The 14,482-nt window shown below is 42.5% G+C and overlaps 1 protein-coding gene across 1 annotated transcript; it reads left to right on the top strand.

The window, feature by feature from the left end:
* The first annotated feature begins 1,732 nt into the window (after window positions 1-1,732).
* Window positions 1,733-9,815, top strand: LOC121844636 (alpha-2C adrenergic receptor-like). The gene is made up of 4 exons (XM_042314940.1): window positions 1,733-2,903; window positions 3,078-3,390; window positions 3,432-3,712; window positions 9,451-9,815. The coding sequence occupies exons 1-4, from the start codon at window positions 2,263-2,265 to the stop codon at window positions 9,626-9,628; spliced, it is 1,413 nt and encodes a 470-aa protein (XP_042170874.1). The 5' UTR covers window positions 1,733-2,262; the 3' UTR covers window positions 9,629-9,815.
* Window positions 9,816-14,482: the final 4,667 nt, after the last annotated feature.

The following is a 14,482-nucleotide window of genomic DNA, read 5'->3' as shown; positions in this document are numbered from 1 at the left end:
GTCTCTGTCTCTGTCTCTGTCTCTGTCTCTGTCTCTGTCCCTGTCTCTGTCTCTGTCTCTGTCTCTGTCTCTGTCTCTGTCTCTGTCTCTGTCTCTGTCCTGTCCCTGTCCCTGTCTCTGTCTCTGTCTCTGTCTCTGTCCCTCTGTCCTGTCAAAACAGTTACATCAAAAGGTGAAAAGTTACGGGCAAAGACATCAAATTAAATATTTTTATTTTATTAAAAAAATAACATGTAAAATAATATTGTGCCATATGAATTGACCATCCTGTATTGTACATAGTCTGGTCATCTAGGTTTGTACCTAGACCTTCCATCACCATGACGACACACAGTCCAGTAACTGAGAACATCAAGGGGTTTGTGACGATGTGATGTGATGATGTCATGGTAGCGCGTGGCACTTGCAGTGACGAGGGTTGTGGGGTAGATTCCCACGGGTGCACCACTATGACAAAAAAACCAAAGCAATCACTATGCCCTCACTACCCTCAGTTGTTCTGGTCTACTAAAGAAGGAATGAATAGTTCAGCAGCAATTACTGTCGTAGGACGAAGGGGTTGCCCCGGAGAACGTGCGCTGCCAGAGCCAGCAGAAGACGCCGGGACCACCGGGGCTGTTTTCCAACGAGCCCAAATCAATTTTCACATAGGGATAAGTTGCTGTTTGTTAAGTATTTCAAGAAACTGAAAAACGTATATCACGCGAGAATTTTTATATTCCACAAGTATGATCAGATGAAATGTTTTATACAGATATTTATCAGACTCAATTTACAAATGTTGTTAAACACGAATATATATATATATATATTCACAAAAGTAGGGTGCTGGGCCTTTACTAGTCCTGTATTAGCGGACTGACACAGACTTTTTCAGCTGGCAAAAAAAAAAAAAAAAATGAATTCCCGCGACTATGTACTCATATATTTCCCTGACGAGGCAAGGTCAGCGTCAGGCAGCTACTCGTTTCTATCAATTATTCAGTGTGTGTGTGTGTGTGTGTGTGTGTGTGTGTGTGTGTGTGTGTGTGTGTGTGTGTGTGTGTGTGTGTGTGTGTGTGTGTGTGTGTGTGTGTGTGTGTGGACGGGGGGAGATTTATTATGCTGTCGGACTGTGACTCGGCTGAACGAACAGGTTTTAATCAACAGATAAACGCAGCGGTAGACCATGTATTTGGTTCTCATGTTTCATGTTTACACTTGAGTTATATATTACCGGCCCGTTACGGTGTCGAATCATCTCCTCTCTCCGGTCCGGGGAATAGCCGCCTTTACTATAGTGACCTCCAGCGAGTGGACGGAACAAACCGATGCAGTCTGCGATGTACGCGAGGAGGAGACACACCTCGACGCATTCGTCTTGGAATGAAACGTTCTGCGATGCGCCAGTCTGTTCCGTTTTGACAGCTCGGGACAGAGAGACACCTACTGATAATACACAACGTGGATTAAATATGATGGTCTCTGAGCAAAAGCAGTGCACTGTATATGTGGGGAAAAGGGAGGGGGTGGGCATTTGGGACTTAAACTGTCTGGCAATCATTGAGCACTGACATCATCTACCATCTCTCACAGTCTCAAGTCAGAATTAGATTTTCACAAAATTTTTAGATATTTATTAAGTGTTTTAAAGTTGAGTTTAGGCCCTCCAATACAGCACACACACTAATAGCTGGTCTTCACACATGACAGTAACTACATCAACTGGTGCGGTATATATATGTGGTATCAATTAACACGGGTCATGACACCCCACCCTCTCTATCTCCTCTCTCTCTTCTCCCGCTCCCCCGGGTGAGTTTAAATGCGAACAGCACGTGGATATTACAATCCTCTCGAGCAGGACACTCGGTGTAGCAGCTCCAGGATGCAGCAGGGAGGAGGACATTTACTACCCGCCGAGGACGCGTGGATGGGATCTAACTGATTTGTCCTGCTGGTGATTAAGTTATGTCGAATCTTAACACCTATGACAGGTTGTCTTCGGAGTATTTTTGAATACTGTTCTGATTTAGTCCGTTTCTGTCTCGGAGCAGATTGGAGATGACAACGCTGAATATAAGAGGCAGGTGGGAGAGAGAGAGAGAGAGAGAGGGCTGAGAGAGAAGGGAAAAGGGACGGTGTGATTTCAGCGTTTTTCTCCAAAGACATGTGAAATATAACTAACCCTTCGCGGATGTGTGCTAGCGAATAACACATTATTTCCCTGAATTTTTTATTTTCTTTGTTTTTACCCTCGTGCATGAGTGGTTAATTAAAATAATGGATTTCTTGAATTTCTCCGGGGTGGTGGACGAGCGGAATAGCACATACACCAACTCCTCGGCTACCGGGGACAGTGAGTACTCTCTCCTCTCCATAACCGGACTGACGGTAGTCGTGGGCTTTCTCATCCTGTTTACCATTGTGGGCAACGTGCTGGTGGTCATCGCGGTGTTGACCAGCCGCGCTCTCAAACCGCCTCAGAACCTCTTTCTGGTGTCCCTGGCCAGCGCGGACATCCTAGTGGCTACTCTCGTCATGCCTTTCTCTTTAGCTAACGAACTCATGGGCTACTGGTTCTTCGGGAAAGTTTGGTGCGACATCTACTTGGCGTTGGACGTCCTCTTTTGCACGTCGTCTATAGTTCACCTGTGCGCTATCAGTCTCGATCGTTACTGGTCGATCACCCAGGCGATAGAATACAACCAGAAGCGGACTCCTACACGGCTAAACGGGATGATCGTGGTGGTCTGGCTGATCTCGGCCGTTATTTCCTTTCCGCCGTTGATCTCCATGGACAGGAGCAGCGGAGGGGAGATCAGTCCTCAGTGTCGGCTGAACGATGAGACCTGGTATATTCTCTACTCCAGCATAGGATCCTTCTTCGCTCCCTGCGTTATCATGATACTAGTGTACATCAGGTGAGTTGACTTCCCCCTTTAATTAAACCCACCTAATGTAGTGCACTTCTAGTGCATCTAGTATCTAGTATACTATCTAGTGTGTAGGGCTAAATGGAACCCTGTTCCCCTATCTAGTATACTATCTAGTGTTATGCGTGACTAAATGTAATTGATGAATCTTCTTCTGATCAGGATCTACCAGGTTGCTAAGACGCGGACGAGGACCATGTCGGAGAAGAAGAGAGAGGTGGAGGACAACGGAACTGCCCCGTTACACTTTAACGGGTTAGGGCAGGGGGGCGAGGAGGAGGGGTGCGGAGGATCTCTGAAGGAAAACGGTAGCGGTGGAGGATTTGCCCGGGAGAACGGGCACTGCCAGAGCCAGCAGAAGACGCCGGTGCCACAGGGGATGTTACCCAACGAACCCAAATTAACCCCCGACCCCGACGATGGAGACGACTTTGACGACAGCAGCTCGTCGGACGAAAAACATCCGCCAAAAAACATTCCCATTCCTCTTCCTCTTCCCATCAGCATCACCACCACCACCACCACCACCATGACGACAAGAAGGATTCCAAACCTTCAGAGAGAAGGAAGTCTACAGGAAGCAGGAAGAGCAGCTTGGCTTCGTCCAAACGCTCAGAGAGCAAGAAGTCGCGTGCCAGCTCTAAGTCCATCGAGCTGTTTTCGTCCCGTAGGAAACGGCGGAGCACCGTCAACAGGAAGAAAATAACAGCGGCGAGGGAGAAGAGGTTTACCTTCGTCTTGGCGGTGGTGATGGGAGTCTTCGTGATCTGCTGGTTCCCCTTCTTCTTCAGCTACAGGTATTCTACTGTGTTTCTACTGTGTTTCTACTGTGTTTCTACTGTGTTTCTACTGGTTTCTACTGTGTTTCTACTGTGTTTCTACTGTGTTTCTGTGTTTCTACTGTGTTTCTGTGTTTCTACTGTGTTTCTGTGTTTCTACTGTGTTTCTGTGTTTCTACTGTGTTTCTACTGTGTTTCTACTGTGTTTCTACTGTGTTTCTACTGTGTTTCTATTGTGTTTCTACTGGTTTCTACTGTGTTTCTACCTTGTTTCTGTGTTTCTACTGTGTTTCTGTGTTTCTACTGTGTTTCTACTGTGTTTCTACTGGTTTCTACTGTGTTTCTATTGTGTTTCTACTGGTTTCTACTGTGTTTCTACTGTGTTTCTACTGTGTTTCTGTGTTTCTACTGTGTTTCTACTGTGTTTCTGTCTTTCTACTGTGTTTCTACTGTGTTTCTACTGGTTTCTATTGTGTTTCTACTGTGTTTCTGTGTTTCTATTGTGTTTCTACTGTGTTTCTACTGTGTTTTATTGTGTTTCTGTGTTTCTGTGTTTCTACTGTGTTTCTACTGTGTTTCTACTGTGTTTCTACTGTGTTTCTACTGTTTTCTACTGTGTTTCTACTGTGTTTCTACTGTGTTTCTACTGGTTTCTACTGTGTTTCTGTGTTTCTACTGTGTTTCTACTGTGTTTCTATTGTGTTTCTACTGTGTTTCTACTGTGTTTCTACTGGTTTCTACTGTGTTTCTGTGTTTCTACTGTGTTTCTACTGTGTTTCTGTGTTTCTACTGTGTTTCTACTGTGTTTATACTGGGTTTCTATTGTGTTTCTACTGTGTTTCTACTGTGTTTCTGTGTTTCTGTGTTTCTGTGTTTCTGTGTTTCTGTGTTTCTACTGTGTTTCTATTTCTACTGGTTTCTACTGTGTTTCTGTGTTTCTACTGGTTTCTGTGTTTCTACTGGTTTCTGTGTTTCTACTGTGTTTCTATTGTGTTTCTACTGTGTTTCTATGGTGTTTCTACTGGTTTCTGTGTTTCTACTGTGTTTCTATTGTGTTTCTACTGTGTTTCTACTGTGTTTCTACTGTGTTTCTATTGTGTTTCTGTGTTTCTACTGTGTTTCTGTGTTTCTACTGTGTTTCTGTGTTTCTACTGTGTTTCTATGGTGTTTCTACTGGTTTCTACTGTGTTTCTACTGTGTTTCTCTGTGTTTCTGTGTTTCTACTGTGTTTCTACTGGTGTCTGTGTTTCTACTGTGTTTCTACTGTGTTTCTACTGTGTTTCTACTGTGTTTCTACTGTGTTTCTGTGTTTCTACTGTGTTTCTACTGTGTTTCTGTGTTTCTGTGTTTCTACTGTGTTTCTACTGTGTTTCTGTGTTTCTACTGTGTTCCTACTGGTTTCTGTGTTTCTAATGTGTTTCTGTGTTTCTACTGTGTTTCTATTGTGTTTCTACTGTGTTTCTGTGTTTCTGTGTTTCTGTGTTTCTACTGTGTTTCTGTGTTTCTACTGTGTTTCTATTGTGTTTCTACTGTGTTTCTACTGTGTTTCTGTGTTTCTGTGTTTCTACTGTGTTTCTGTGTTTCTACTGTGTTTCTGTGTTTCTACTGTGTTCCTACTGGTTTCTGTGTTTCTACTGTGTTTCTGTGTTTCTACTGTGTTTCTATTGTGTTTCTACTGTGTTTCTATGGTGTTTCTACTGGTTTCTACTGTGTTTCTACTGTGTTTCTACTGTGTTTCTGTGTTTCTACTGTGTTTCTACTGTGTTTGTTTCTACTGTGTTTCTGTGTTTCTACTGTGTTTCTATTGTGTTTCTACTGTGTTTCTGTGTTTCTGTGTTTCTACTGTGTTTCTACTGTGTTTATACTGGGTTTCTATTGTGTTTCTACTGTGTTTCTACTGTGTTTCTGTGTTTCTGTGTTTCTACTGTGTTTCTGTGTTTCTGTGTTTCTACTGTGTTTCTATTTCTACTGGTTTCTACTGTGTTTCTGTGTTTCTACTGGTTTCTGTGTTTCTACTGTTTCTGTGTTTCTACTGTGTTTCTATTGTGTTTCTACTGTGTTTCTATGGTGTTTCTACTGGTTTCTGTGTTTCTACTGTGTTTCTATTGTGTTTCTACTGTGTTTCTATTGTGTTTCTACTGTGTTTCTACTGTGTTTCTACTGTGTTTCTGTGTTTCTACTGTGTTTCTATTGTGTTTCTACTGTGTTTCTATGGTGTTTCTACTGGTTTCTACTGTGTTTCTACTGTGTTTCTACTGTGTTTCTGTGTTTCTACTGTGTTTCTACTGGTGTTGTGTTTCTACTGTGTTTCTACTGTGTTTCTACTGTGTTTCTACTGTGTTTCTACTGTGTTTCTGTGTTTCTACTGTGTTTCTACTGTGTTTCTGTGTTTCTGTGTTTCTACTGTGTTTCTACTGTGTTTCTGTGTTTCTACTGTGTTCCTACTGGTTTCTGTGTTTCTAATGTGTGTGTTTCTACTGTGTTTCTATTGTGTTTCTACTGTGTTTCTGTGTTTCTGTGTTTCTGTGTTTCTACTGTGTTTCTGTGTTTCTACTGTGTTTCTATTGTGTTTCTACTGTGTTTCTACTGTGTTTCTGTGTTTCTGTGTTTCTACTGTGTTTCTGTGTTTCTACTGTGTTTCTGTGTTTCTACTGTGTTCCTACTGGTTTCTGTGTTTCTACTGTGTTTCTGTGTTTCTACTGTGTTTCTATTGTGTTTCTACTGTGTTTCTATGGTGTTTCTACTGGTTTCTACTGTGTTTCTACTGTGTTTCTACTGTGTTTCTGTGTTTCTACTGTGTTTCTACTGGTGTCTGTGTTTCTACTGTGTTTCTGTGTTTCTACTGTGTTTCTATTGTGTTTCTACTGTGTTTCTGTGTTTCTGTGTTTCTACTGTGTTTCTACTGGTTTCTACTGTGTTTCTACTGGTTTCTACTGTGTTTCTGTGTTTCTACTGTGTTTCTACTGTGTTTCTATTGTGTTTCTACTGTGTTTCTGTGTTTCTATTGTGTTTCTACTGGTTTCTACTGTGTTTCTACTGTGTTTCTACTGTGTTTCTACTGGTGTCTGTGTTTCTACTGTGTTTCTGTGTTTCTACTGTGTTTCTACTGGTTTCTGTGTTTCTACTGTGTTTCTACTGTGTTTCTGTGTTTCTGTGTTTCTATTGTGTTTCTACTGTGTTTCTGTGTTTCTACTGTGTTTCTACTGGTTTCTGTGTTTCTACTGTGTTTCTGTGTTTCTACTGTGTTTCTATTGTGTTTCTGTGTTTCTACTGTGTTTCTGTGTTTCTGTGTTTCTACTGTGTTTCTACTGTGTTTCTGTGTTTCTACTGTGTTCCTACTGGTTTCTGTTTTCTACTGTGTTTCTATTGTGTTTCTATTGTGTTTCTACTGTGTTTCTACTGTGTTTCTGTGTTTCTGTGTTTCTACTGTGTTTCTACTGTGTTTCTGTGTTTCTACTGTGTTCCTACTGGTTTCTGTTTTCTACTGTGTTTCTGTGTTTCTACTGTGTTTCTACTGTGTTTCTACTGTGTTCCTACTGGTTTCTGTGTTTCTGTGTTTCTGTGTTTCTGTGTTTCTACTGTGTTTCTATTGTGTTTCTATTGTGTTTCTACTGTGTTTCTACTGTGTTTCTACTGTGTTTCTACTGTGTTTCTACTGTGTTTCTGTGTTTCTACTGTGTTTCTACTGTGTTTCTATTGTGTTTCTACTGGTTTCTACTGTGTTTCTACTGTGTTTCTGTGTTTCTACTGTGTTTCTATTGTGTTTCTACTGGTTTCTACTGTGTTTCTGTGTTTCTACTGTGTTTCTATTGTGTTTCTACTGGTTTCCACTGTGTTTCTACTGTGTTTCTGTGTTTCTGTGTTTCTACTGTGTTTCTACTGTGTTTCTACTGTGTTTCTACTGTGTTTCTGTGTTTCTACTGTGTTTCTATTGTGTTTCTACTGTGTTTCTCCTGTGTTTCTGTGTTTCTACTGTGTTTCTATTGTGTTTACTGGTTTCTACTGTGATTCTACTGTGTTTCTACTGTGTTTCTATGGTGTTTCTACTGCTTTCTACTGTGTTTCTACTGTGTTTCTGTGTTTCTACTGTGTTTCTACTGTGTTTCTGTGTTTCTACTGTGTTTCTGTGTTTCTACTGTGTTTCTACTGTGTTTCTACTGTGTTTCTACTGTGTTTCTACTGTTTCTACTGTGTTTCTGTGTTTTTACTGTGTTTCTACTGTGTTTCTATTGTGTTTCTACTGTGTTTCTACTGTGTTTCTACTGTGTTTCTGTGTTTCTGTGTTTCTACTGTGTTTCTGTGTTTCTACTGTATTTCTATTGTGTTTCTATTGTCTTTCTACTGTGTTTCTACTGTGTTTGTGTTTCTACCGTGTTTCTGTGTTTCTACTGTATTTCTGTGTTTCTACTGTGTTTCTACTGTGTTTCTGTGTTTCTACTGTGTTTCTGTGTTTCTACTGTGTTTCTTCTGTGTTTCTATTGTGTTTCTGTGTTTCTACTGTGTTTCTGTGTTTCTACTGTGTTTCTGTGTTTCTACTGTGTTTCTGTGTTTCTGTGTTTCTACTGTGTTTCTGTGTTTCTATTGTGTTTCTGTGTTTCTATTGTGTTTCTGTGTTTCTACTGTGTTTCTGTGTTTCTACTGTGTTTCTGTGTTTCTACTGTGTTTCTACTGTGTTTCTATTGTGTTTCTACTGTGTTTCTGTGTTTCTATTGTGTTTCTGTGTTTCTACTGTGTTTCTGTGTTTCTACTGTGTTTCTGTGTTTCTACTGTGTTTCTACTGGTTTCTACTGTGTTTCTGTGTTTCTACTGTGTTTCTACTGTGTTTCTATTGTGTTTCTACTGTGTTTCTGTGTTTCTACTGTGTTTCTGTGTTTCTACTGTGTTTCTACTGGTTTCTACTGTGTTTCTGTGTTTCTACTGTGTTTCTACTGTGTTTCTATTGTGTTTCTACTGTGTTTCTGTGTTCCTACTGTGTTTCTGTGTTTCTACTGTGTTTCTGTGTTTCTACTTTGTTTCTACTGTGTTTCTATTGTGTTTCTACTGTGTTTCTACTGTGTTTCTGTGTTTCTACTGTGTTTCTGTGTTTCTACTGTGTTTCTGTGTTTCTACTGTGTTTCTACTGGGTTTCTACTCGGTTTCTACTGTGTTTCTGTGTTTCTACTGTGTTTCTACTGTGTTTCTACTGTGTTTCTACTCGTTTTCTACTGTGTTTCTGTGTTCTACTGGTTTCTGTTTTTCTACTGGTTTCTACTATGTTTCTACTGATTCTACTGGTTTCTACTGTGTTTCTACTGATTCTACTGGTTTCTACTGTTTTTCTACTGTGTTTCTACTGGTTTCTACTCTGTATTTCTACTATGTATTCTACACAGTAATACTGTAATACAAAGTTTTCCAAAGCTCCAGAGTTCTGTAACAGCTTTCCCCATCAGGTAAGAGGAGCAGACACCATTGAGCCAATTATTTGTCTCGCATCGCTCGTTGTTTACCTGTATTTTTTTTTTAGCTTCTTAAGTCATTTGATTGTGTTTTTTTTTTACTGTAAGGTCGGTGTGGTGAGATTTCACTCTAAGGTCGTGTCCATCTATATTTAGTAGGGTCCTTTGTAGAGATCAGGGCGGTGGCATTTGGGACGACAACTAAATGCTTCAAAAAATTTAAATGATTTGACTACAGCCAGGTGGTAGCCAACTGTTAGTTTAATGTATGGATTGATTGATTGATTGATTAATTGATCGTATTTGATCTGCTTACAGCCTGTATGGAGTGTGCCGGGCGCCGTGTGAGATCCCCCAGTCTCTTTTTAAGTTCTTCTTCTGGATAGGCTACGTCAACAGCTCCCTCAACCCCGTCATCTACACCATCTTCAACCAGGACTTCAGACGAGCATTCCAGAAGATTCTAGTCTGCAAGTCAGGGAAGAGGTCTTTCTGAAAAGACAGGGATGTGGGCCTATATATGAACATGGATGAACCTACAGTATATGGATATTTTAGTCCATTACGTTTGACCAGAACCCAGTCATTCAGAAAATACTCTGCAAGTCATGGAAGAGGTTCTCCTGATGGGGAAGTCACATGGACCCTAATGCTTTCCCCAATCACATGGACCCTAATGCTTTCCCCAATCACATGGACCCTAATGCTTTCCCCAGTCACATGGACCCTAATGCTTTCCCTAGTCACATGGACCCTAATGCTTTCCCCAATCACATGGACCCTAATGCTTTCCCTAGTCACATGGACCCTAATGCTTTCCCTAGTCACATGGACCCCAATGACCCTAATGCTTTCCCTAGTCACATGGACCCTAATGCTTTCCCCAATCACATGGACCCAATGCTTTCCCTAGTCACATGGACCCTAATGACCCTAATGCTTTCCCTAGTCACATGGACCCTAATGCTTTCCCTAGTCACATGGACCCTAATGCTTTCTCCAGTCACATGGACCCTAATGCTTTCTCCAGTCACATGGTCCCTAATGCTTTCCCTAGTCACATGGACCCTAATGCTTTCCCCAATCCCATGGACCCTAATGCTTTCCCCAATCACATGGACCCTAATGCTTTCCCCAATCACATGGACCCTAATGCTTTCCCTAGTCACATGGACCCTAATGCTTTCCCTAGTCACATGGACCCTAATGACCCTAATGCTTTCCCTAGTCACATGGACCCTAATGCTTTCCCCAATCACATGGACCCTAATGCTTTCCCTAGTCACATGGACCCTAATGACCCTAATGCTTTCCCTAGTCACATGGACCCTAATGCTTTCCCTAGTCACATGGACCCTAATGCTTTCTCCAGTCACATGGGCCCTAATGCTTTCCCTAGTCACATGGACCCTAATGCTTTCCCTAGTCACATGGACCCTAATGCTTTCTCCAGTCACATGGGCCCTAATGCTTTCCCTAGTCACATGGACCCTAATGCTTTCCTTAGTCACATGGACCCTAATGCTTTCCCTAGTCACATGGACCCTAATGCTTTCCCTAGTCACATGGACCCTAATGCTTTCCCTAGTCACATGGACCCTAATGCTTTCCCTAGTCACATGGACCCTAATGACCCTAATGCTTTCCCTAGTCACATGGACCCTAATGCTTTCCCTTGTCACATGGACCCTAATGCTTTCCCTAGTCACATGGGCCCTAATGCTTTCCCTAGTCACATGGACCCTGATGCTTTTCCTAGTCACATGGACCCTAATGTTTTCCCTAGTCACATGGACCCTGATGCTTTCCCTAGTCACATGGACCCTAATGACCCTAATGCTTTCCCTAGTCACATGGACCCTAATGCTTTCCCTAGTCACATGGACCCTAATGCTTTCTCCAGTCACATGGACCCTAATGCTTTCTCCAGTCACATGGTCCCTAATGCTTTCCCTAGTCACATGGACCCTAATGCTTTCCCCAATCCCATGGACCCTAATGCTTTCCCCAATCACATGGACCCTAATGCTTTCCCCAATCACATGGACCCTAATGCTTTCCCTAGTCACATGGACCCTAATGCTTTCCCTAGTCACATGGACCCTAATGACCCTAATGCTTTCCCTAGTCACATGGACCCTAATGCTTTCCCCAATCACATGGACCCTAATGCTTTCCCTAGTCACATGGACCCTAATGACCCTAATGCTTTCCCTAGTCACATGGACCCTAATGCTTTCCCTAGTCACATGGACCCTAATGCTTTCTCCAGTCACATGGGCCCTAATGCTTTCCCTAGTCACATGGACCCTAATGCTTTCCCTAGTCACATGGACCCTAATGCTTTCTCCAGTCACATGGGCCCTAATGCTTTCCCTAGTCACATGGACCCTAATGCTTTCCTTAGTCACATGGACCCTAATGCTTTCCCTAGTCACATGGACCCTAATGCTTTCCCTAGTCACATGGACCCTAATGCTTTCCCTAGTCACATGGACCCTAATGCTTTCCCTAGTCACATGGACCCTAATGACCCTAATGCTTTCCCTAGTCACATGGACCCTAATGCTTTCCCTAGTCACATGGACCCTAATGCTTTCCCTAGTCACATGGACCCTAATGACCCTAATGCTTTCCCTAGTCACATGGACCCTAATGCTTTCCCTAGTCACATGGACCCTAATGACCCTAATGCTTTCCCTAGTCACATGGACCCTAATGCTTTCCCTAGTCACATGGACCCTAATGGTTTCCCTAGTCACATGGACCCAAATGCTTTCCCTAGTCACATGGACCCTAATGACCCTAATGCTTTCCCTAGCCACATGGACCCTAATGCTTTCCCTAGTCACATGGACCCTAATGCTTTCCCTAGTCACATGGACCCTAATGCTTTCCCTAGTCACATGGCCCCTAATGCTTTCCCTAGTCACATGGACCCTAATGCTTTCCCTAGTCACATGGACCCTAATGCTTTCTCCAGTCACATGGGCCCTAATGCTTTCCCTAGTCACATGGACCCTAATGCTTTCCTTAGTCACATGGACCCTAATGCTTTCCCTAGTCACATGGACCCTAATGCTTTCCCTAGTCACATGGACCCTAATGCTTTCCCTAGTCACATGGACGCTCATGCTTTCCCTAGTCACATGGACCCTAATGACCCTAATGCTTTCCCTAGTCACATGGACCCTAATGCTTTCCCTAGTCACATGGACCCTAATGACCCTAATGCTTTCTCCAGTCACATGGGCCCTAATGCTTTCCCTAGTCACATGGACCCTAATGCTTTCCTTAGTCACATGGACCCTAATGCTTTCCCTAGTCACATGGATCCTAATGCTTCCCCTAGTCACATGGACCCTAATGCTTCCCCTAGTCACATGGACCCTAATGCTTTCCCTAGTCACATGGACCCTAATGCTTTCCCTAGTCACATGGACCCTCATGCTTTCCCTAGTCACATGGACCCTAATGACCCTAATGCTTTCCCTAGTCACATGGACCCTAATGCTTTCCCTAGTCACATGGACCCTAATGCTTTCCTAGTCACATGGACCCTAATGCTTTCTCTAGTCACATGGACCCTAATGCTTTCCCTAGTCACATGGACCCTAATGCTTTCCCTAGTCACATGGACCCTAATGCTTTCCCTAGTCACATGGACCCTAATGACCCTAATGCTTTCCCTAGTCACATGGACCCTAATGCTTTCCCTAGTCACATGGACCCTAATGCTTTCCCTAGTCACATGGACCCTAATGCTTTCCCTAGTCACATGGATCCTAATGCTTTCCCTAGTCACATGGACCCTAATGCTTTCTCTTGTCACATGGACCCTAATGCTTTCCCTAGTCACATGGGCCCTAATGCTTTCCCTAGTCACATGGACCCTGATGCTTTTCCTAGTCACATGGACCCTAATGCTTTCCCTAGTCACATGGACCAATATACATTGGGCTGTATTTAAAATGCCAACATATTCTCTATGAAGGTCACATGGATTCACATGTGACCAGGCAGAGGAAGGATATCAAGGATCTGGAAAGAGTCTGTATGGAGGAATGGTCTAAGATTCCTCCCAATGTGTTCTCCAATCTCATCATTTATTTTTATTTATTTAACCTTTTGTTATCAGGGAGTCACACTGAGACCAAGGTCTCTTTTACAGATGAGCCCTGAATTACAGAAATACACACATCAATATGAATTCAAAATACCCAAACACATTCATCAGTAATAAGGTCCACAATCAGCTTTTCTGAATTGACCTAGAGACACCAGAACATCACATTTAAGAATATTTTGACAATTGTGCCACAAATAAGGTGCAAGAAAACTAAAAGCTGATTTACCTAAGTCAGTAGAGACCATAGGAATTTCCAGATTTAACCATCCCTGAGACCAGGTGTAGTAAGTCGTATGTCTGAATTTTAGTAAAGATGTACAGTGGGACATTTTTGTAAAAGGGCTTTTATAAATGAAAACATAGCGATGTATCAATCTCTGTGACATCACAGAGGGTCAACCATCTTCCCGGTGAATGCAGTGATGACATCACAGAGGGCCAAGCAACTTCCCGGTTAGAGAATGCAGTGATGACATCACAGAGGGCCAAGCAACTTCCCGGTTAGAGAATGCAGTGATGACATCAGAGAGGGCCAACCAACTTCCCGGTTAGAGAATGCAGTGATGACATCACAGAGGGCCAAGCAACTTCCCGGTTAGAGAATGCAGTGATGACATCACAGAGGGCCAAGCAACTTCCCGGTTAGAGAATGCAGTGATGACATCACAGAGGGCCAAGCAACTTCCCGGTTAGAGAATGCAGTGATGACATCACAGAGGGCCAAGCAACTTCCCGGTTAGAGAATGCAGTGATGACATCACAGAGGGCCAAGCAACTTCCCGGTTAGAGAATGCAGCGATGAGTACTAAAATTGGTCGGCCATAATAAATCCGGTGTGCTATGATAAACTGCATCTGTCAGCTATAATGAAGTGGCAGCTGATTTAATATTGATGATGTTGCCATAGTCTACCCCTATAGGAACGTTGATTGAATAATCTGCTTTCTACTATGTAGAGAGAGGCGGGACCTATTTCTATAAAATAAGCCAATTTTTAGTCTCAGCTACTTTACTAACTCATCAATATGCTTTTTAAAAGACAGCTTTTCATCTATCCAGATGCCCAGACATTTGTAAGCAGGGACACGATCAATATGGACACTATCCAAAGGACATTAAATCATCAGAGTTATTTTGACGCTCTCTAGAGAACAACATATAATGAGTTTTACCTGCATTCAATACTAATTTCAGGTCAATTCAGTTTCTCTGTAATATATT

Source organism: Oncorhynchus tshawytscha, unplaced genomic scaffold, assembly GCF_018296145.1.
Source record: "Oncorhynchus tshawytscha isolate Ot180627B unplaced genomic scaffold, Otsh_v2.0 Un_contig_7881_pilon_pilon, whole genome shotgun sequence".
Taxonomy (NCBI): Eukaryota; Metazoa; Chordata; class Actinopteri; order Salmoniformes; family Salmonidae; genus Oncorhynchus; species Oncorhynchus tshawytscha.
This window is presented reverse-complemented; position numbering and strand designations above follow the sequence as displayed.